Source organism: Garra rufa, chromosome 21 (genome assembly GCF_049309525.1).
Source record: "Garra rufa chromosome 21, GarRuf1.0, whole genome shotgun sequence".
NCBI classification, from domain to species: Eukaryota; Metazoa; Chordata; class Actinopteri; order Cypriniformes; family Cyprinidae; genus Garra; species Garra rufa.
The window spans coordinates 25,981,186-26,002,354 of record NC_133381.1 but is presented as its reverse complement, the minus strand read 5'-3'; the positions used below and the strand labels follow the sequence as shown (position 1 = coordinate 26,002,354).

The 21,169-nt window shown below is 36.5% G+C and overlaps 1 protein-coding gene across 1 annotated transcript in view; it reads left to right on the top strand.

The window, feature by feature from the left end:
- The first annotated feature begins 3,694 nt into the window (after nucleotides 1-3,694).
- sparcl2 (SPARC-like 2) overlaps nucleotides 3,695-21,169 on the top strand; it is a 33,303-nt gene continuing 15,828 nt past the window's right edge. Inside the window, exons 1-4 of the mRNA XM_073827426.1 lie at nucleotides 3,695-3,853; nucleotides 4,676-4,760; nucleotides 18,244-18,316; nucleotides 18,405-18,516. Of these exons, the coding sequence (XP_073683527.1) occupies nucleotides 4,701-4,760; nucleotides 18,244-18,316; nucleotides 18,405-18,516 (245 nt within the window). The 5' untranslated portion in view covers nucleotides 3,695-3,853; nucleotides 4,676-4,700. The remainder of the gene's footprint in view (nucleotides 3,854-4,675; nucleotides 4,761-18,243; nucleotides 18,317-18,404; nucleotides 18,517-21,169) is intronic.

Genomic DNA, 21,169 nt, shown 5'->3' with positions numbered 1-21,169 from the left:
GAATCCTGTTTCTTCAACTCACTCAGGGCAGTGTTATTTTAGCTTTATTGAGATATTGAGATATACTATTATATACTATTATTATCAAATCTGCCTTCACCCAATCAACAACCGATAAATAAAAAGTAGCTAATTATGTTACTTGGTTACTTTTAATGGAAAGTAATGTGTTACATTACTTTTGCGTTACTTTTTAAATTTGGCCAGGGCTTGCTTGTTTGCGTTTAATATAAAAAGTTCTATTTTTGGCAAATGTAAAAGCCTCTTCACACAAAAAGCCTCAGGCTGAAGGAAAAATAAATTCACGTCTGTATAGTAGAACGCATAAGAAGAAAGTTCAACACTCTTCAGCAATAAAAAAGAACAAATGTTAGTTCATCTTAAATAATTTGGCTTAGACAGCTAATTTTTGCAAAGACACTGGTTGATAACATGAGATTAAATACATAAAGTAAACATATTTAATTATTGCAGGTTTGCATCATATTCTGAGTTGCATTTCACAGTTTTTATTCATTTTTGAGGAATACTGAATCTATTTTTTTTGTGAGTGAGATGAATTAATGCATGTTCACATTTATTCTAGAACTAAAAAAACTTGGAGACAGCTTTCAATCAATAAATAAGAAAAAAATAACTGGCATTACTTATTTGAGAATGTAACTCAGATATTTTCTTGTAAATTAAAAAGTTAAAAAGTAATCTGATTATTTAACTCACGTTACTTGTAATGCATTACCCCCAACACTGTCTGTTTCACTTGGATGTACATCACTGTTTGAATGAAAAGATCTGTCAGCGCTTCTGTTACATCACCACTTTAATACTTTATATCTGCTGTCTGCTGCTTCATGTTGTCATACTAGTTATTTTTTGTATGGTTGTGGTGTCTGGTGATTTGTGAATGCCACTAAGGATCAGCATGTTTAAGAATTCCATTGTACTTGTGCATATTGCAACAGTGTACTCTGCTCTCCCCTACTGCACACATGGTTCAGTACATGTTTTTGTTCCTCCTTGATAGACTGGGCAAAAAAAACTCTCAGCTCCAGCTATTAAAATTTCATCTGCTCAGAAACCTTCCAGAGATTTCAGCATTTCAAACAGCCTAGGATTGTGAAAGTATAAAAGAGAGATGCTGCCAACATGTTTAGAAATAGAAATATAGCACTGTTAGTCCTGCCAAAAATCCCACTGAATAGGTTCATTCACTGATGTGTCATAGTAGAATTTAATGATTTATATATTTTTAGCTTTAGCTAAATACAGTTGAGGTCAAACAGTTTACATACACCTTGCAGAATCTGAAAAATGTTCATTATTTTACCAAAATAAGAGGGATCATAAAGAATGCATGTTATTTTAATAAGATATTTCACATTAAAGACATTTACATATAGTTCACAAGAGAAAATAATAGCTGAATTTATAAAATTACCCCGTTAAAAAATTTACAAACGCTTGATTCTTAATACTGTTTTTACCTGAATGATCCACAGCTGTTTTTTTTTTTTTTTTTTTGTGATAGTTGTTCATGAGTCCCTTGTTTGTCCTGAACAGTTAAACTGCCTGCTGTTTTTCAAAAAGATCTTATAAGTCACACAAATTCTTTGGTTTTCCAGCATTTTTGTGTATTTGAACCCTTTCCAACAAGGACAACTGAGGGACTCATATGCAACTATTACAAAAGTTCAAACACTCACAGATGCTCCAGAAGGAAACAATGCATTAAGAGCCAGGGGTGACAACTTTTTGAATTTGAATATCAGGGTAAATTTAAATCATTTTGTCTTCTGGGAAACATGTACGTATCTTTATAGCTTCTGAAGGGGCAGTACTAAATGAAAAAAAAGATAAAAGAAAAAAAAATTTAGACAAAATAAGAAAAATGTACACATCTTCATTCTTTTCAAAAGTTTTCACCCCCGGATCTCAATGCATTGTGTTTCCTTCTGAGGTATCAGTGAGCGTTTGAACATTCTGTAATAGTTATATTATATTATAGCATATAAGTCCCTCAGTTGTCCTCAGTGTGAAAAGCACTCACACTCAAAATCATCTAGTCATTGTTGGAAATGGTTCAAATACACACAAATGCTGAAAAAACAAAAACTTTGTGGGACCTGAAAGACTCAGGAACAACTAAACAATACAAAAAAAAAAAACAATTGTGAATCATTCAGGTAAGAGCAAAGTATTAAAAGTCAAGTGTATGTAAACTTCTGAACAGGATCATTTTATAAATTCAACGATTATTTTCTCTTGTAGACTGTATGCAAACTATCTTTTATGTGAAATATCTTATTCAGGTCAGTACTAAATTAATAATAAAATGCATTTTGTATGATCCTTCTTATTTTCATAAAATAATTAACATTTTGCAGATTCTGTAAGGTGTACAGTATGTAAACTTTTGACCTCAACTGCAGAATGATAGAATTTAATGGGTTTTTTTAACTTTACCTAAATGTATAAATACGTCATGAACCATTTCTATCCATTTCATCCTTTTTGTGAAATTTTTGGAGCTTGCTATTTCTTTGTACCAGAGCATAAAAATATTACTCACCTCTCTGAGGAAAAAATCATACAAAAATGATTGCTTGAATTGAATTGAGGTGAATAATGACACTATTGTCTTCTGTAGAGCTGATTTACGTCTGAAAATTACATTGTTTTATAATGGATGCTAACATAAACATAGCTATAACCAAACTGAATTAACATTGAACTGACTTTGAACTGACTTTAACAAATTGATTCTGTTTGATAATTGAAGAACTTCGTAACACGGCTATTTTCCTGCTGTGAAGCTGCTTTAAATCAGTATGACTCTGAAATAATCAATACTGTATAAAGAGCTATATAAATAAATGTGACTTAACATCTCAGTGCTGCTAACACTTTATCCACTGAACACCAGATGGCGCCGTCAAACAACTGTTTCTAATGCCGTACTTCTAAATATCTCTGCTTAGGGCCCCATCACTCCACATTTGCGTGCGTATGCATAATGGAAGCCTTTGTCTCCTGTTTATGCTAAATTAGTAACATGTGAGTCAACATGTGGGAGACCTCCCACCAATGTGACAAAAACAAAAGCAAAAGTGATGAATGGCAAACAAACTGTCCTGACTTAGTGATTCATGTTGAGGTCAAAGGGCAAAGAGATCAGATACTTAAGGCCGCAGGACACCACAGAGGACATTATTATCTATTTGCCTGTGACTATAACCAAAAGTCTTTAAAATAGACACATCAGCACCTGCGAAAGCTTTACTCTTAGAAAAACAACACGAACATACTCATACAAAAAAGTCTTTAGTTACTTCACAGTGTGAAGATTTGTGGATTATTATGACATTACATACACAACAAGTTTTGTTTTGGAATTTCAAAGCATAGTTTTAGACTCATGCCATCCGGCCCAGTGCCCTCGATTTCAGTTGTTTATGTCGGTGTGTGTGAGAGAGACAGAAAGGGATAAAGAGAGAGTGAGAGAGCTCTGGTTCTCATTGAGTTTGGCAATACTTTACAGACTAAAAGATTTACAGGCCAAAGAAACAGATGGAAGAATGCAGTACAAAGTAGGAGGAGAGAAAAGAGAGAGAGTTCAGGTTTGCACAGTGTCTTCAGATGTTTTTCACAGTCCATGTGTAAGTGGAGGTGAGTGAGTGAGTGAGTGCGTGTGTGTGTGTGTGTGTGTGTGTGTGTGTGTGTGTGTGTGTGTGTGTGTGTGTGTGTGTGTGTGTGTGTGTGTGTGTGCATCCATGCCGTTAATGGATTGCTAATTAAGGACTTCTCAGGTGAAGCCAGAAAAGGCAGGAGAGGATATGGAGGAGTGCAGAGCCAGGTAAGAGGAGACGGTAGAAATAGATTATCAAATGAGGAGAGAAGATGGGGGGAAACAAGACAAACCTGAAGGAGGGGCAGAGGGAAAAGAAAGGTATGTGGCTGCCTGATAGTGTGAGAGGGAATACGGAGTAGAAGAAGGAGGCAAAGAGATTAAATAGGCACAGAAAGAGAGATCATAAGAGAAGAGAGAATCTGGTAAGAATTTCTACACCAATTAAAAGAAATAGCAAAGCAATGAAAGGGTGATTCTGTCAGTACGACTGCTCTTTTAGCGTAACTCTATCTGCTCTGAGCCGTTACTTACAGTAATGACTTCCCAGTGATGGGGCCACTCCATTCTACACACACACACACGCGCGCGCGCGTCTAATGAGCACTCCGGGGCTTATACACAATACTGAGACTACTGTGAGTTATTTAAAGAGAACAGCGATCAGATAGAATCAGCTTTGATCAAGACTTGTGCTTTGTCTTTTATCTTGACTTTATAAGTATGATCTCTTTTGCTTTCAATTACGATTTTTTTTTTTTGACATATCAGGTTAATATGATAGTGTAGATCGTTATGTGACGTTTTTTTTTCTGTATGTCTTGTGTGCGGTGTTCATTAGTTCTGTGGTTTCTTGATGAAATGAAGAATGTCTCTCAGGATATCCTCCAGAAGATTCAAATCTTTGGGAGAGGATGATTAAATTTTAAACACAATCCTCATTCCCTTATACTTATAAAAGTTTACATTTGGAGAAAAACTTTTTAGAGTGCATTCTGGGTGAGATTCTGGATTGAAATTTTCAAGTCACCTGTTGAACGCATGTTTCAGATCCATAAACGTCCTTCCGTGAGAAATGCACCTGCTCTGTCATCTGTTGTTCTTGACAGTTACCCTTCACCTTGGTGTCGTCAAGGTAAGTGGTTTATAGTTGCTTTGGTGTTGCGAATGTGCTCTAAATTTAATTATGCAATTGGGAAATGCTTTTTGAAATGCAATTTAAAAAAAATTAAATATGTCTATTTGTCAATTTAGAAAATACAGTCAAAAGTTTACATACACCTTGCAGAATCTGCTAAATTATTATTAGGGCCCGAGCCCAAAAGGGCGAAGGCCCTATTGTTCTTCTAAGGGTTATTAGGGCCCGAGCCCAAAAGGGCGAAGGCCCTATTGTTTTTCTAAGGATTATTAGGGCCCGAGCCCAAAAGGGCGAAGGCCCTATTGTTCTTCTAAGGGTTATTATTTTTTTTTTTTTTTTTTTTTTTCTTTTTTTCAACCTTCCGGGCACTTTTGGGGACCTTAACATACTCAAAAACTCTTGAAAATTTGCACCCATGTCGGAATCTGCGGCCATCAGGACGCCACAGAGGCTGGGACCCGGGCGTGGTTCAGGGCCTCTACAGCGCCCCCTGGAACACAGTTTGAAAACTTGATGTACTGCGCACACATACTTGCATGTATTGATATGAAACTCGGTACACATATAGATCTCACTGAGCCAAACAACTTTTGTACTCTATGTCATAGGCTCCACCTGACAGGAAGTGAGATATTTAGGGCTGTTTAAAAAGCGCATGCTCTGGAATTTAACGTACTCCTCCCAGGAATTCCATGGGATTGTCACCAAACTCGGTCAGCATGATCTCAAGACATTGGGGACGCTAAATTGCGAGGAGATTTTTGATATCTCGAACGGTTTGGCCGTGGCAAGGCGACAAAGTTATGGCGAGAAATGAGAAACAGGAAGTGTCTAATAACTGTTGACCACATTGCCTGATTCTGCTGAAACTTCACCAGTTTGTTCGTTGTATGATGCCGATTCCATAAATGTGACTATTATGAGTCAAAGTTATAGCGCCACCAACTGGCAGCAGGAAGTGTGTCATTTTCAAAATGCTTTGAAATCAGCCTCTTAATTTTACTCGATTTTCTTTAAACTTCATCAAAATCATGTCAAAACACGGCCGATAAGAATATGTAAAGGGGTCGATGATAAATCGAATGCTGTTGCCATGGCAACATGTCAAACTTTAAAATTAGATTCCTGTCTTTTCGAGGCAGTTAACATGCTTAGAATTTCATGAAACTCAACACACACATCAATATTAATGATAGTTAGACACTGGCAAAAGGTCATAAATGGGCGTGGAGCAGGCACTCTATAGCGCCATCTTTTGACAAAAGTTGGGGGGTTAGTTTTTCCTACAGTCACCAAACTCTTTACATATATTAATCTCATCAATTTGGACAACTTTCTAAATTAAACTCATTAGCTAAGACCAACAGGAAGCCGGCTATTTTGATTTGAATGTGGATTTTTGGAAAAATCAGGCTGTAAACAAATGCACACTACTTCTAAGAACAACCAGCTGTTCACACCAAACTTTTTTAACATGAAGAGAATATTCTGAAGATGTTAAATTGCGAGCGGATTTTGGATATCTTGAACTGTGTGGACGTGGTGATTTTTTAAAGATATAGTAAAAAATATTTTTATATCTTTAAAGTGCAGCATCCAAACTCTTTAAAACTTTTTTCACACAGAGATCTAATCATTCTGAGCAAGTGCTGCAAATAAAAAATGTATACAAGCTTCTATGAATTAAAGAAAATTTAAAAAAGAACTCAGAAACCTGCTGTCACTCTGGTGAATGTCTCTACAGTATGTGTGTGCGTTCAGTCAGGCACAGAGAAGCTCATTATTGCAGGGGGGAGGGGTGAGAGGCAGAGAGGGAGAGAGGGGTAGAAAGTGAAATTAAGCTATCTTGCTTAATGACCATCTTTGAGAAATGCACACACACACATATATATATATATATATATATATATATATATATATATATATATATATATATATAGTGTAATCGAAATAAATATGTCTGATCTTTGAGAGTCTGATATTTTGAGAAAATATAAAGGGTCACTAAGTCTTTCATTGTTTGTATTTTGCAGTTGTTGTTTTTTTATTTTTTTACTGAACTATACCATGAACTTGTCCTATTCAGTCACATAGCAAAAGATTAAGAAAAATTAAACTTTTAGCATTAGCGATTTATCTTCATTGATAGACATTTATTTTCATAGTGTTATTTATTGAATATAAAATTTAAATTAACAATTTCAAGACAAACTTGGACAACAAAACAAGCTTTGCTGTTATCTGTTCAAAACATCTGAAAATTATAAAATTTTAAGATGAGTTTTATATATATATATATATATATATATATATATATATATATATTAGATAATAGTGATGGCCTGAACACATCTACATGCCAATAATTAGTTACAGGCATAGCGCCACCATCTTTCAGCAGCAAGTTTGGCACATTTAAATGACTTATGACAGATTTTTTCTATATTTACTGTATTAAAAGCATACTGCCCACCGTTTGCTGATTTCCTGAAGCCACCGAACGGCGGTGAGCCCGGGTGCGAGGGCCCGTTCATCGCTGCTCACAGCTTTAATTAGGGCCCGAGCCCAAAAGGGCGAAGGCCCTATTGTTCTTCTAAGGATTCTTATTTGTTTTTTTTTTTTTTATTTTTTTTATTTTTTTTCAACCGTTGGGGCACTTTTGGGGGCCTTAACATACTCAAAAACTCTTGAAAATTTGCACACACGTTGGAATCTGCCGTCGTCCGGACGCCACAGAGGCTGGGACCCGGGCGTGGTTCAGGGCATCTACAGCGCCCCCTGGAACACAGTTTGAAAACTTGATGTACTGCGCACACATACTTGCACGTACTCATATGAAACTCGGTACACATATAGAACTCATCGAGCTGAACAACTTTTGTACTCTATGTCATGGGCTCCACGCAACAGGAAGTGAGATATTTAGGGCTGTTTAAAAAGCGCATGCTCTGGAATTTAACGTACTCCTCCCAGGAATTCCATGGGATTGTCACCAAACTCGGTCAGCATGATCTCAAGACATTGGGGACGCTAAATTGCGAGGAGATTTTTGATATCTCGAACGGTTTGGCCGTGGCAAGGCGACAAAGTTATGGCGAGAAATGAGAAACAGGAAGTGTCTAATAACTGTTGCACACATTGCCTGATTCTGATGAAACTTCACCAGTTTGTTCCTTGTATGATGCCGATTCCATAAATGTGACTATTATGAGTCAAAGTTATAGCGCCACCAACTGGCAGCAGGAAACGTGTCATTTTCAAAATGCTTTGAAATCAGCCTCTTAACTTTACTCGATTTTCTTTAAACTTCATCAAAATCATGTCAAAACACGGCCGATAACAATATGTAAAGGGGTCGATGATAAATCAAATGCTGTTGCCATGGCAACGTGTCAAACTTTAAAATTACATTCCTGTCTTTTCGAGGCAGATAACATGCTTAGAATTTCATGAAACTCAACACACACATCAATATTAATGATAGTTAAACACTGGCAAAAGGTCATAAATGGGCGTGGAGCAGGCACTCTATAGCGCCATCTTTTGACAAAAGTTGGGGGGTTAGTTTTTCCTACAGTCACCAAACTCTGTACATATATTGTTCTCATCAATCTGGACAACTTTCTAAATCAAACTCATTAGCTAAGACCAACAGAAAGCCGGCTATTTTGATTTGAAGGTGGATTTTTTGAAAAATCAGGTAGTAAACAAATTCACACTACTCCTAAGAACAACCAGCTGTTCACACCAAACTTTTTTAACATGAAGAGAAGATTCTGAAGATGTTAAATTGCGAGCGGATTTAGGATATCTCGAACGGTGTTGACGTGGTGATTTTTTAAAGATATAGTAAAAAACATAACCCTAATTTTTTATATCTTTAAAGTGCAGCATCCAAACTCTTTAAAACTTTTTTCACACAGAGATCTAATCATTCTGAGCAAGTGCTGGAAATATAAATTTTATACAAGCTTCAATGAATTAAAGAAAATTAAAAAAATAACTCAGAAACCTGCTGTCACTCTGGTGAATGTCTCTACAGTATGTGTGTGCGTTCAGTCAGGCACAGAGAAGCTCATTATTGCAGGGGGAGGGGTGAGAGGCAGAGAGGGTGACAGAGTAGAGAGCCATCCTACAGACCATCTTTGAACAAAAAATGCACATATGTATTTTAATTACATAAATATGTCTGATCTTTGAGAGTCTGATATTTTGAGAAAATATAAAAGGTCACTTTGTCTTTCATTGTTCGTATTTTGCAGTTGTTGTTTTTTATTTATTTTTTACTTAACTGTACCATGAACTTGTCCTATTCAGTCACATAGCAAAAGATTTAAAAAAATACAACTTTTTAGCATGATCAATTTATCTTCATTGATAGACAATATTTACATAGTGTTATTTATTGAATATAAAATAATAATAATAAAAAAATATGACAAACTTTGACAACAAAACAAACGTTATTGTTATCTCTTCAAAACATCTGAAAACCATAATTTTAAGATCAGTTATAAATATATATATATCACCCCGTTAAAATACTCAACTTGATTTTTAAAGATATTTTGAAAGAATGAAGAGTTTATAGAGCACTTTATTGTGTATTGCTGTACACCCACATGAACTGTGTTCATGTTCATGTTAATTCACAGTACATAAACTTTATATGAATACTTTTTTTAGCTTAATATTAATTAACATTAATAAATGCTATTTATTTATTGGTCATGTTAACTAATATAGTTAATTTTAACAAATGAAACTGGATGGCAACATTTTATATTTTGTGTGTATGTGTCTGTGTGTTGATTTTAAAGTGTAACCCTTTCAATTCTGTAAACTTAAAATCCAAACTAGCAGAGGATTACTGTGAATGCATGTGCCAACTGGGCACCATCTTCCTTATTGATTATTAGTTATGTAGCACTTAAGAGTGATGTCTTATAACAGGAGTCACCAGCAAAGCAATATCCACACAAAAATTGTACAGATAGGTAACAATGACATTTAAGCAGAAGTGGTGGATGTAAAGGAAGCAATAATAACATTTTGCTATCATCATGAATCATGTTCTTATCATCATTTGTAGCATACTGGTTCACAGTTGGCATTTATCTGAAGTCCTTGCATTGATTGCATTTAGTTAAATCAACATTATATTTGTTCAGTCTGATCTTGAAGCCTTAGAGATGTTAAATTGTGAAGATCTTGAGTTTTCATTAAAGGGCATGTCCGTGGTGGCCTGACAAAGTTTGATGTTTCTGCATAGACATAGAAGTGGTTATAACTTAGCCTGAAAATGTCTGATCTGCCACAAAATTCACAGGTTTGGTAAGAGTCCTGGCCTGAAGACACCTAAAGACCAATATTCAGATATTATCATAGCGCCACCTGTTGGCAGCAGGATATCTCATATATTTCACTAACTCAAACATACCAAGGTCAATCTGCACCAAACTTCATATGTTTGATAATAGTGCTGGCCTGAACACATCTACATGCCAATAATCAGTTATAGGCATAGCGCCACCAGCTGGCAGCGGCAAGTTTGGCACATTTAAGTGACTTTGACATATTTCTCCTACATTTACTGTATTAAAAGCATACTGCCCACCGTTTGCTGTTTTCCTGAAGCCACCGGTCGGCGGTGAGCCCGGGTGCGAGGGCCCGTTCATCGCTGCTCGCAGCTTTAATTATTATTATTATTATTATTATTATTATTATTATTATTTTTTTTTCAATGTTTTGGGGGATTTCGGGGGCCTTAACATACACGAAAACTCTTGAAACTTTGCACACACATTGGAACCTGCGGCCATCAGGGCGGGACAGACTTTGACATGGGGGGGTCACCTGGGGGGGGCATGGCACAGCGTTAAAAATTGCGACTTTTGAAGGGCTCTGGAGCGCACAACGGTTGACCTACAGTCACCAAAATTCATACACATATAGACCTCATCGGGCCGAACAAATTTCACACTCATAGTCCGTGCTTCGCCAAACAGGAAGTCGGCTATTCAGGGATGTCTAAAAAGTGCATGCAATGGAATTTGAAATACTCCTACTAGGCCTTTCCACCGATGGCCACCAAACTCGGTCAGCATGATCTCAAGACATTGGGGACGCAAAATTGCCAGGGGATTTGTGATATCTCGAACGGTTTGACCGTGACGGGGAGACAAATTTATGGCGAGAAATGAGAAACAGGAAGTGCCTAATAACTTTGACATACTTTGTCTGATTTTGACCAAACTTCAGCAGTTTGTTCATCGTCTGATGGCGATCACAGAGATGGGACTATTATGAGTCAAAGTTATAGCGCCACCAACTGGCAGCAGAAAGCGTGACGTTTTTGAAACGCTTTAAACTCAGCCTCTTAATTTTACTCAATTTGCTTCAAACTTCATCCCAATAATGTCAAAACACGACCGATAAGAATCTGTGAAGGGCCTTATCCATAACTTTTATCATGTTGCCATGGCAACGTGTCAAACTTTAACTTTAGTTTTTTATGTTTTTGAGCCACTTAAAATGCTTAGAATTTCATGAAACTCAACACACACATCTGTATTAATGACAGTTAAACACTGATAAAAGCCCATAAATGGGCGTGGAGCAGGTGCTCCATAGCGCCACCTTTTGACAAAAGTTGGGGGGTTACTTTGTCCTACAGTCACCAAACTCGGCACATATATTGGACTCATCAAGCCGGACAACTTTCTAATTTACACCCATTAGCTACGACCAACAGGAAGTCAGCTATTGTTATTTAAATATGGATTTTTGGAAAAATCAAGCTGTGGAATTTGAAATACTCCCCCTAGACCTTTCCACCGATGGCCACCAAACTCGGTCAGCATGATCTCAAGATATTGGGAATGCAAAATTGCCAGGGGATTTTTGGTATCTCGAACGGTTTGGCCTTGGCAGGGCGACAAATTATGGCGAGAAATGAGAAACAGGAAATGTCTCATAATTTTGACACACTTTATCTGATTTTGACCAAACTTAAGCAGTTTGTTCGTCGTATGATACCGATCACAGAGATGTGACTATTATGAGTCAAAGTTATAGCGCCACCAACTGGCAGCAGGAAGTTTGTTGCTTGCAAAACGCTTTTAAATCAACCTCTTAATTTTACTCAATTTGCTTCAAACATCATCAGAATAATATCAAAACACGGCCGATGAGAATCTGTGAAGGGGTCCTTGATACATCAAATGCTGTTGCCATGGCAACATGTCAAACTTTAACATTTGTTTCCTGTGTTTTTAAATATAGCTGTGAATAAATTCATATCACTCATAGCAGAATCAGACAGTTCACACCAAACTTTGTCAACATGATGCCAAGATACTGAAGATGTTAAATTGTGAACGGCTTTGGGACATCTTGAACGGTGTTGATGTGGTGATTTATGAAAGTAACAATAAAAAAGATGAAGAGTTATTTTCATATATCTTTAAATTGCATTATTCTAACTCATCAAAACTTTTTACATATAAAGAACAAGAAATTCTTAGGAAATACGTGTAGTTTCAAAATGTTATCATGCTCAGAGGCCCCAAAAACATTAAAAGTGTCACATAAATTTGTCAGATTAAAGCTCTAATACCAGGGATGAACACTAGAGGTCCTCATAAGATAAGGAATCGTTTGACCTCTAATGCTATTTAGCTCATTCTCAGTGTATAAGAATGAAAATAATCCATAGAATCAGTTGATATAGACTGTACTGTCAATGTACTTTTACATAATTATTTTGTATAGGTGCTTAAAGAGCATTAAAATCTTTTTTTAATCTTTTAAGGAAAAATTATATGATTTATATACATATATACACTCTCACTGATAGAATAAAAAATCTTATAGGTATGACACTATACTGCTCAGTTCACTTAATTAGAATGAGAAACAAATACATCAACTAAGTTAATATGTATTTATTTTTAATATATTTGTTTATAATTATTTCACAGATGCTTATAGATCATTAAAATAATATTTAAAAATGGTTGTAGATCATAAAACATGGTAACTATTTAAAATAGGGTCTCTTTTGTTAACAATGGTTAATGAACTAACAAACACGAATGAACAACGAACAATATATTTGTACTAGATTTTCTTCAAACTTCATCAGAATAATGTAAAAACACGGCCGACGAGAGTCTGTAAAGGCGTCCCTGATGCATCAAATGCTGTTGCCATGGCAAATAAATAAAAATAAAAAAAACCTTCAAATATTTGTTTCCTGTGTTTTTAAGGCAGATAGTGTGCTTAGAATTTCATTTTCCATTTTCAATTTTCAATGATTTATTATATATTTAAAGTGCAGCATCCTAACTCTTTGAATCTTTTTTCATACAAATAACTATTCATTCTGATCAAACACAGTTCATTTCATAATTTTACAAAACTCCACGAATGAAAGAAAATTAAAAAACATATCTGATCTCACTCTGCTCTGCACTCTATATGTGTGTTTGTGTGGTAAGTGGCTGAGTGTAAGGAGGGGGGATGGGTGGTAAGAGAAAGAGTCAGACAGGAGGAGAGACAGTTAGGGTTAGTCCAAAGGGTTACTGTGAATGCATGTGCCAACTGGGCAACGTTTTCCTGATGCTATCGGGATGGCGACTGCACAGACGGCGAGGGCCCGGTCATCGCTGCTTGCAGCTTTAATTATTATTTTTTTTTTTTTTTTTTTTTTTTTTTTTTCAACCTTCCGGGCACTTTTGGGGGCCTTAACATACTCAAAAACTCTTGAAAATTTGCACACACGTTGGAATCTGCGGCCATCAGGACGCCAAAGAGGCTGGGACCCGGGCGTGGTTCAGGGCCTCTACAGCGCCCCCTGGAACACAGTTTGAAAACTTGATGTACTGCGCACACATACTTGCATGTATTGATATGAAACTCGGTACACATATAGATCTCACTGAGCCAAACAACTTTTGTACTCTATGTCATAGGCTCCACCTGACAGGAAGTGAGATATTTAGGGCTGTTTAAAAAGCGCATGCTCTGGAATTTAACGTACTCCTCCCAGGAATTCCATGGGATTGTCACCAAACTCGGTCAGCATGATCTCAAGACATTGGGGATGCTAAATTGCGAGGAGATTTTTGATATCTCGAACGGTTTGGCCGTGGCAAGGCGACAAAGTTATGGCGAGAAATGAGAAACAGGAAGTGTCTAATAACTGTTGACCACATTGCCTGATTCTGATGAAACTTCACCAGTTTGTTCGTTGTATGATGCCGATTCCATAAATGTGACTATTATGAGTCAAAGTTATAGCGCCACCAACTGGCAGCAGGAAGTGTGTCATTTTCAAAATGCTTTGAAATCAGCCTCTTAATTTTACTCGATTTTCTTTAAACTTCATCAAAATCATGTCAAAACACGGCCGATAAGAATATGTAAAGGGGTCGATGATAAATCGAATGCTGTTGCCATGGCAACATGTCAAACTTTAAAATTAGATTCCTGTCTTTTCGAGGCAGTTAACATGCTTAGAATTTCATGAAACTCAACACACACATCAATATTAATGATAGTTAGACACTGGCAAAAGGTCATAAATGGACGTGGAGCAGGCACTCTATAGCGCCATCTTTTGACAAAAGTTGGGGGGTTAGTTTTTCCTACAGTCACCAAACTCTGTACATATATTAATCTCATCAATTTGGACAACTTTCTAAATCAAACTCATTAGCTGAGACCAACAGGAAGCCGGCTATTTTGATTTGAATGTGGATTTTTGGAAAAATCAGGCTGTAAACAAATTCACACTCCTTCTAAGAAAAATAAGGTATTCACACCAAACTTTTTTAACATGAAGAGAAGATTCTGAAGATGTTAAATTGCGAGCAAATTTGGGATATCTTGAACGGTGTTGACGTGGTGATTTTTTAAAGATGTAGTAAAAAACATAACCGTAATTTTTTTATATCTTTAAAGTGCAGCATCCAAACTCTTTACAACTTTTTTCACACAGAGATCTTATCATTCTGAGCAAGTGGTGTAAATATCAATTTTATACAAGCTTCTATGAATTAAAGAAAATTAAAAAAAGAAATTAGAAACCTGCTGTCACTCTGCCTGTGCCTGTCTGTGTTCAGTCACCATTGAGTCACTGAAGAGTGACTGAAGGGGGGAGGGGTGTAAGGGAGAGAGACCAGTGGAACATGCTGTTTTGCTTAAGACCATCTTTGAGGAAGATGCACATTGCTGTAGCGTAATCGACATAAATATGTCTGATATTTTGAGAAAATATAAAGGGTCATTAAATCTTTCATTTTTTGTATTTTGCAGTTGTTGTTTTTTATTTATTTTTACTGAACTGTACCATGAACTTGTCCTATTCAGTCACATAGCAAAAGATTAAGAAAAATACAACTTTTAAGCATGAGTGAATAATCTTCATTGTAGACAATATTTTCATAGTGTTATTTATTGAATATAAAATTATAATAATTAAAAATTTCAAGACAAACTTTGACAACAAAACAAACTTTGCTGTTATCTGTTCAAAACATCCGAAAACCATCATTTTAAGATCAGTTATATATATATCGCCCCATTAAAACACTCAACTTGATTTTTAAAGATATTTTGAAAGAATTAAGCGTTTATAGAGCACTTTGTGTATTGCTGTACACCCACATGAACTGTGTTCATGTTCATGTTAATTCACAGTACATAAACTAAAAGATACTAATTTACCTTTAAACAATATATGAATACTTTTTTTTAGCTTAATATTAATTAACATTAATAAATGCTATTTAATTATTGTTCATGTTAACTAATATAGTTAATGTTAACAAATGAAACTGGATGGCAACATTTTATATATTGTGTGTATGTGTCTCTGTGTTGATTTTAAAGTGTAACCCTTTCAATTCTGTAAACTTAAAATCCAAACTAGCAGAGGGTTACTGTGAATGCATTTGCCAACTGTGCACCGTTTTCCTTATTGATTCTTAGTTATGTAGCGCTTAAGAGTGATGTCTTATAACAGGAGTCACCAGCAAAGCAATATCCACATACAAATTGTACAGATAGGTAACGATTTAAGCAGAAGTGGTGAATGTAATGCAAGCAATAATAACATTTTGTTATCATCATGAATTACATGTTCTTATCATCATCATCAGAATATAGGGAAAATGTTCACATTTGGTTCACAGTTGGCATTATCTGAAGTCCTTGCAGGGGATTAGGTTTATAGCAAACTCCTCCTAGACATTTAATGAAATCAACATTATATTTGGTCAGTCTGATCTAGAGGCCTTAGAGATGTTAAATTGTGAAGATCTTGAGTTTCAGTAAAGGGCGTGTCCGTGGCGGCCTGACAAAGTTTGATGTTTCGCCATGGACATAAGTGTAATAACTCAGCCATAAAATGTCTGATCTGCCTCAAACTTCAGAGGTTTGGTAAGAGTCCTGGCCTGAAGACACCTAAAGGCCAATATTCAGATATTATCATAGCGCCACCTGTTGGCAGCAGGATATATCATATCTTTCACTAACTCAAACATACCAAGGTCAATCTGCACCAAACTTCATATGTTTGATGAAAGTGCCAGCCTGAACACATCTACATGCCAATAATCAGTTATAGGCATAGCGCCACCAGCTGGCAGCAGGATATTTGGCACATTTAAGTGACTTTGACATATTTCTCCTATTTTTGCTGTATTAAAAGCATACTGCCCACCATTAGCTGTGTTCCTAAAGCCACCGGTCGGCGGTGAGCCCGTGTGCGAGGGCCCGTTCATCGCTGCTTGCAGCTTTAATTATTAATTATTTTACCAAAATAAGAGGGATCATGCAAAATGCATGTTATTTTTTATTTACTGACCTAAATAAGATACTTAACATTAAAAATGTTTACATATAATCCACAAGAGAAAATAATAGATGAATTTATAAAAAATGACCCTGTTCAAAAGTTTATATACACTTGATTCTTAATACTATGTTGTTACCTGAATGATCCACAGCTAATTTTTTTTTAGTTTTTTTGTTTAGTGATAGTTGTTCATGAGTTCTGTTCTTGAGAAAAATCCTTCAGGTCCCACAAATTCTTAGTTTTTTCATAATTTTTGTGTATTTGAACTTTTTCCAACAATAACTGTATGATTTTGAGATCCATCTTTTCACACTGAGGACAACTGAGAGATTCATATGCAACTATTACAGAAGGTTCAAACACTCACTGATACTTTAGAAGGCAACACGATGCATTGAGAGCATGGGGTGAAAACCTTTGAACAGAATTAAAATGTAAATTTTTCTTAGTTTGTGTTTCTTTCTGAAGCATCAGTGAGTGTTTGAACCTTCTGTAATAGTTGCATATATTTCCCTCAGTTGTTCTCAGTGTGTAAAGATGTATTTAAAAACCATACAGTCATTGTTGGAAAGGGTTCAAATACACTAAAATGCTGAAAGACCAAAGAATTTGTGGGACCTGAAGGATTTTCCTGAAGAACAGTGGGCAGTTTAACTGTTCAGGACAAACAAGGGACTCATGAACAACTCACTAAGCAAAAATAAAACATCTGTAGATCATTCAGGTAACAACACAGTATTAAGAATCAAGTGTATGTAAACTTTTGAATGGGATCATTTTTATAAATGAAACTAATATTTTTTTCTTGTGGTCTATATGTAATTGTCTTTTATGTGAAATATCTTAGATAGGTCAGTACTAAATAAAAAATAACATGCATTTTGTATGATCCCTCTTATTTTGGTAAAATAATTAACAATTTACAGATTCTGCAAGGTGTATGTAAACTTTTGACTTCAACAGTAATTGAATAATTTCTTTTATTGTGATGAATTGAACAAGCAGTTTCTAAGTCAAATAAAAAAATTACTTGTTTAATTTAGCCAGTCAATGAAAAATATGCTATGAACAAGAACTAGGTATTGATTTTCCTAAAAAACAAGTTTATATGTCTATCAAAGAATACTATCAGTACAAAAGAGTTAAAAGAATTTAGAGTTTACAAGTGAGTAAAAGCGTGAGTCTAAGTCTGTAAAAAAACTGTGAAAGCTTTCACGCTTACTGTGCTGTAATGGTTAACAGACTGCTGTAAATGTGCATGCTTCTTCATTCTTCTCTACATGTGTCTCTCCCTCTTTTTTAAAGCATATTTCTGCACATATGCTCCTGCAATATGACTCTCATCCATCAAGCCTTAAACATGCTCAGTAATTCTCTCATATTTTTGAAGATCTTAAAGATCATGACAAGGACTCAGGAGAATTGAGAAAAATTACAGCTCATTGTTGTTTACTATAAAAGCCATAAATCTAACAGACAGCGTATAAAAAAGTAATAGCTTTTTATATTTTGTTGTGGTTGCCAGGATGGGTCAGACCTGCCTGCCAATAGATGTTTATGGTCATTTTTATATACAAGAACAAATCCCATGTGAATTATCTTATTTGTGTGTGTAAGGGTGGAAGAGCCCAGCGTAAACAGAGACAGGCTGAAGAGAAGTTGAAGCCGTATTTGGGCAGAGTGGATCCAGGTGAGACAGTTTTTATAAAACTTATAAAAAAAGGAACTTTTATGACTGATTTTGTACCTTATTCTCTTTCTTTCATTCTCCTCTTCAGAATCCCTGTGCCAGTTGTTGAAATGTCATAGTCCTACTGGATCCTGGTGCCAAGTAGTGAAGGAGGGTGGAGTTCTCACCCCTAAATGTGTGTGTCCAAAGACCTGCCCACGGTAAGACACACACCAACAAATTAAAAACAAGTTTCCAAGACACCTGAGCTAATTTCATTGCCAAGCTACTTACAGTGAGCCAACGGCATGAACAGTGCAGTTCAGAGCTCAGAGTCATGATTAAGAACAGAATAATGATGTAAGACACTCCTTACGCCTCACAGACTCCTTGGAATCAAACTAGGAACACAGACATTTAACTACTGGTTTATTTTCGCTCTTATTGCAAATAAAGACCACATGCAGGAAAAAACTGAGATGTGTTTGAGGGCAGTAACACACTTTAAGGATTAGTTAACTTTCAGAATAAAAATATTGTGATAATTTAGAATTTAAAGGGGTCATCGGATGCAAAACTCACTTTTACATGTTGTTTGCACATTAATGTGTGTTGGCAGTTTGTGTACACAAACCTACAATGATAAAGATCCACCTAGTAGTTTACTTTAAAAGTAATATCCCTTTTTTTAAAATCAGGTCATTCTCAGCTTCTTGTCTGTGTGACGAAACACTGACAGAGGCCTCTCCCACGATAGTTGATTGACATGAGCCGCCGAACAGCCGTTCTTAGAACGGTCGGTTACGGTTCCAGTTGTGTTCCACCTGAGCCTGGTACGGCACGGTGCGATTACAAACCATTCTCGGCCCGGAATTCTCAGCACGGTTAGACAACCGTGCTGAGCCGGGCTGGTAAAATGCGTGTGCATGACGTCGCCACTCTGTTGCCTAGCTACCAGTTTCTTTATGGCTAAGCGGAAGTGCAGTAAACAGATACGGTAAATAGAAATAAAAATGGCTGAGACACTTTGGTCTGTGGATGAGAAACGTGCGTGTATTCGTGATGGTGATTTTAGGTAACGTTACATATTGCAGCCTAAACTTGCGTTACCAAAACAACGACTGACGCATTTGTATTTACATTCCAAAGAGTTCCGTTATCTGCACCACAGTGGAAAATCAAACCGTATCCGTGCTGACTGGCCCGGATCAGCACGGAACAGAACGGTTAAGCATTGAGAACGGTTCAGCCCGATAGTGGAAAAGCGGCTATGAGCGCCTTACCTTAGACCCGCCCTCACTGAACTGAAACAGTCCGACTCCGATCGCCATTGTGTCGACTCAGGTGCAGAGGAAGACAAGAATGTCTCAGATTGAGCGATTGAGGTGTTCTGTTGTTGGATGTAATAATGAACATAGCAGTCGTCATTTACTCCCGACATCAGAGCCACTGAAGACGCAGAGGATTAACGTTACTTTCGGTTTTGAAAGGAAAGTGCCGATCCCGATCTACATATGCGCCTATGTTCGTTCGAATCATTCGTGATGCAGCTTCACCCACAGCAGAAGTGAGTATAAGGTTTTTTTTTATGCATCTTTGCAAATGGCCTTCCTTAATAATGTGCTTGTTGGCAAGTTTCACCGCTAAATGTGGATAAAAGTGCACGGCTAAAGTAAACATTACAGCTAATCATCCCACGGCAGAGAGGGGCAGGGCAAGCAGAGCTCATTTGCATTTAAAGGAACATGCAATAGAATGAGTTGATTTTTTACACTACTATTGAGAATTCTTAACCAAAGTATATTATAGACTTTTCATTAAGACCTGAAAGAATCATATGAACTTGTTGAAAATGAGCATCCGATGACTCCTTTAAGGTTTTTGAGGAAAACATTCCAAGATATTTCTCCATATAATGGACTTTAATGGACGCCAACAAGTTGAAGGTCCAAATTGCAGTTTCAGTGCACTTATTTCACGATTTTGTCAGTTACTTGGATACATGGCCATATTTGAGATACTCGGATGTAAACAACAGCATGAATTGCATGGTTAATGTACTAATGAATACATTGTTCTGCTAATTTATGCTTTCTAAACCATGGACAAAAACGTGTGGAAGCTGCTAAATCATATAGAGGAAAGGGTTCGGCGCCTTGCTCAATGGTCTCACCTCAGTCCTGGTATTGAGGGTGGAGAGAGTCCCCCCACCGACAATCCCTGCCGGACCTGAGATTTGAACCCACAACCTCAATCCGATTCTCTAACCATTAGGCCTTAGAGGGACTTACAGATCTGGCCATTTAAAATGCGCGCGGGAAGTAAAGTGGTCTCGCGTGACGCCGGTGTATTCCAAAGGAACACGGAAAATACAATGACATAGGAAAGACATGATCAGTAGGGGGCAGTCATGTAACGCACTGGACTGGAGCAGGCTGAAAACATTGCTGCAAACTAAAAGGTACGGTAACCTGGAGGGGACACCTTCGGTTCACTTATGTTTGTCGTGGCCACACAAATGAATTCGTAGGAACGTCATATTACTTTTTGTCATTGCCACGAGATATTAATTCCTGGGAATGTCATATTATGTCGTGGCCACAAGATTATTTTGTCGAGGTAACGACATCCTTATGTTTAATGCATAAACAAACCTGCGTAACCATAACCCAGGATTATCAGAGATAGGTTTATTAATATTTTTTTATTTTGAGTTAAGAAATGTTTTTATTAATTGTTATAGAAATTAATGCAATATTAAGTTATATATTAACAATAGGCAATGCTGTATATGCGAATGTCTGTGCGCGATGTAGACAGCATTCAAAAGTTTATCAAGAATTTATTACATATAAGTACTTCAAATTAAATAGC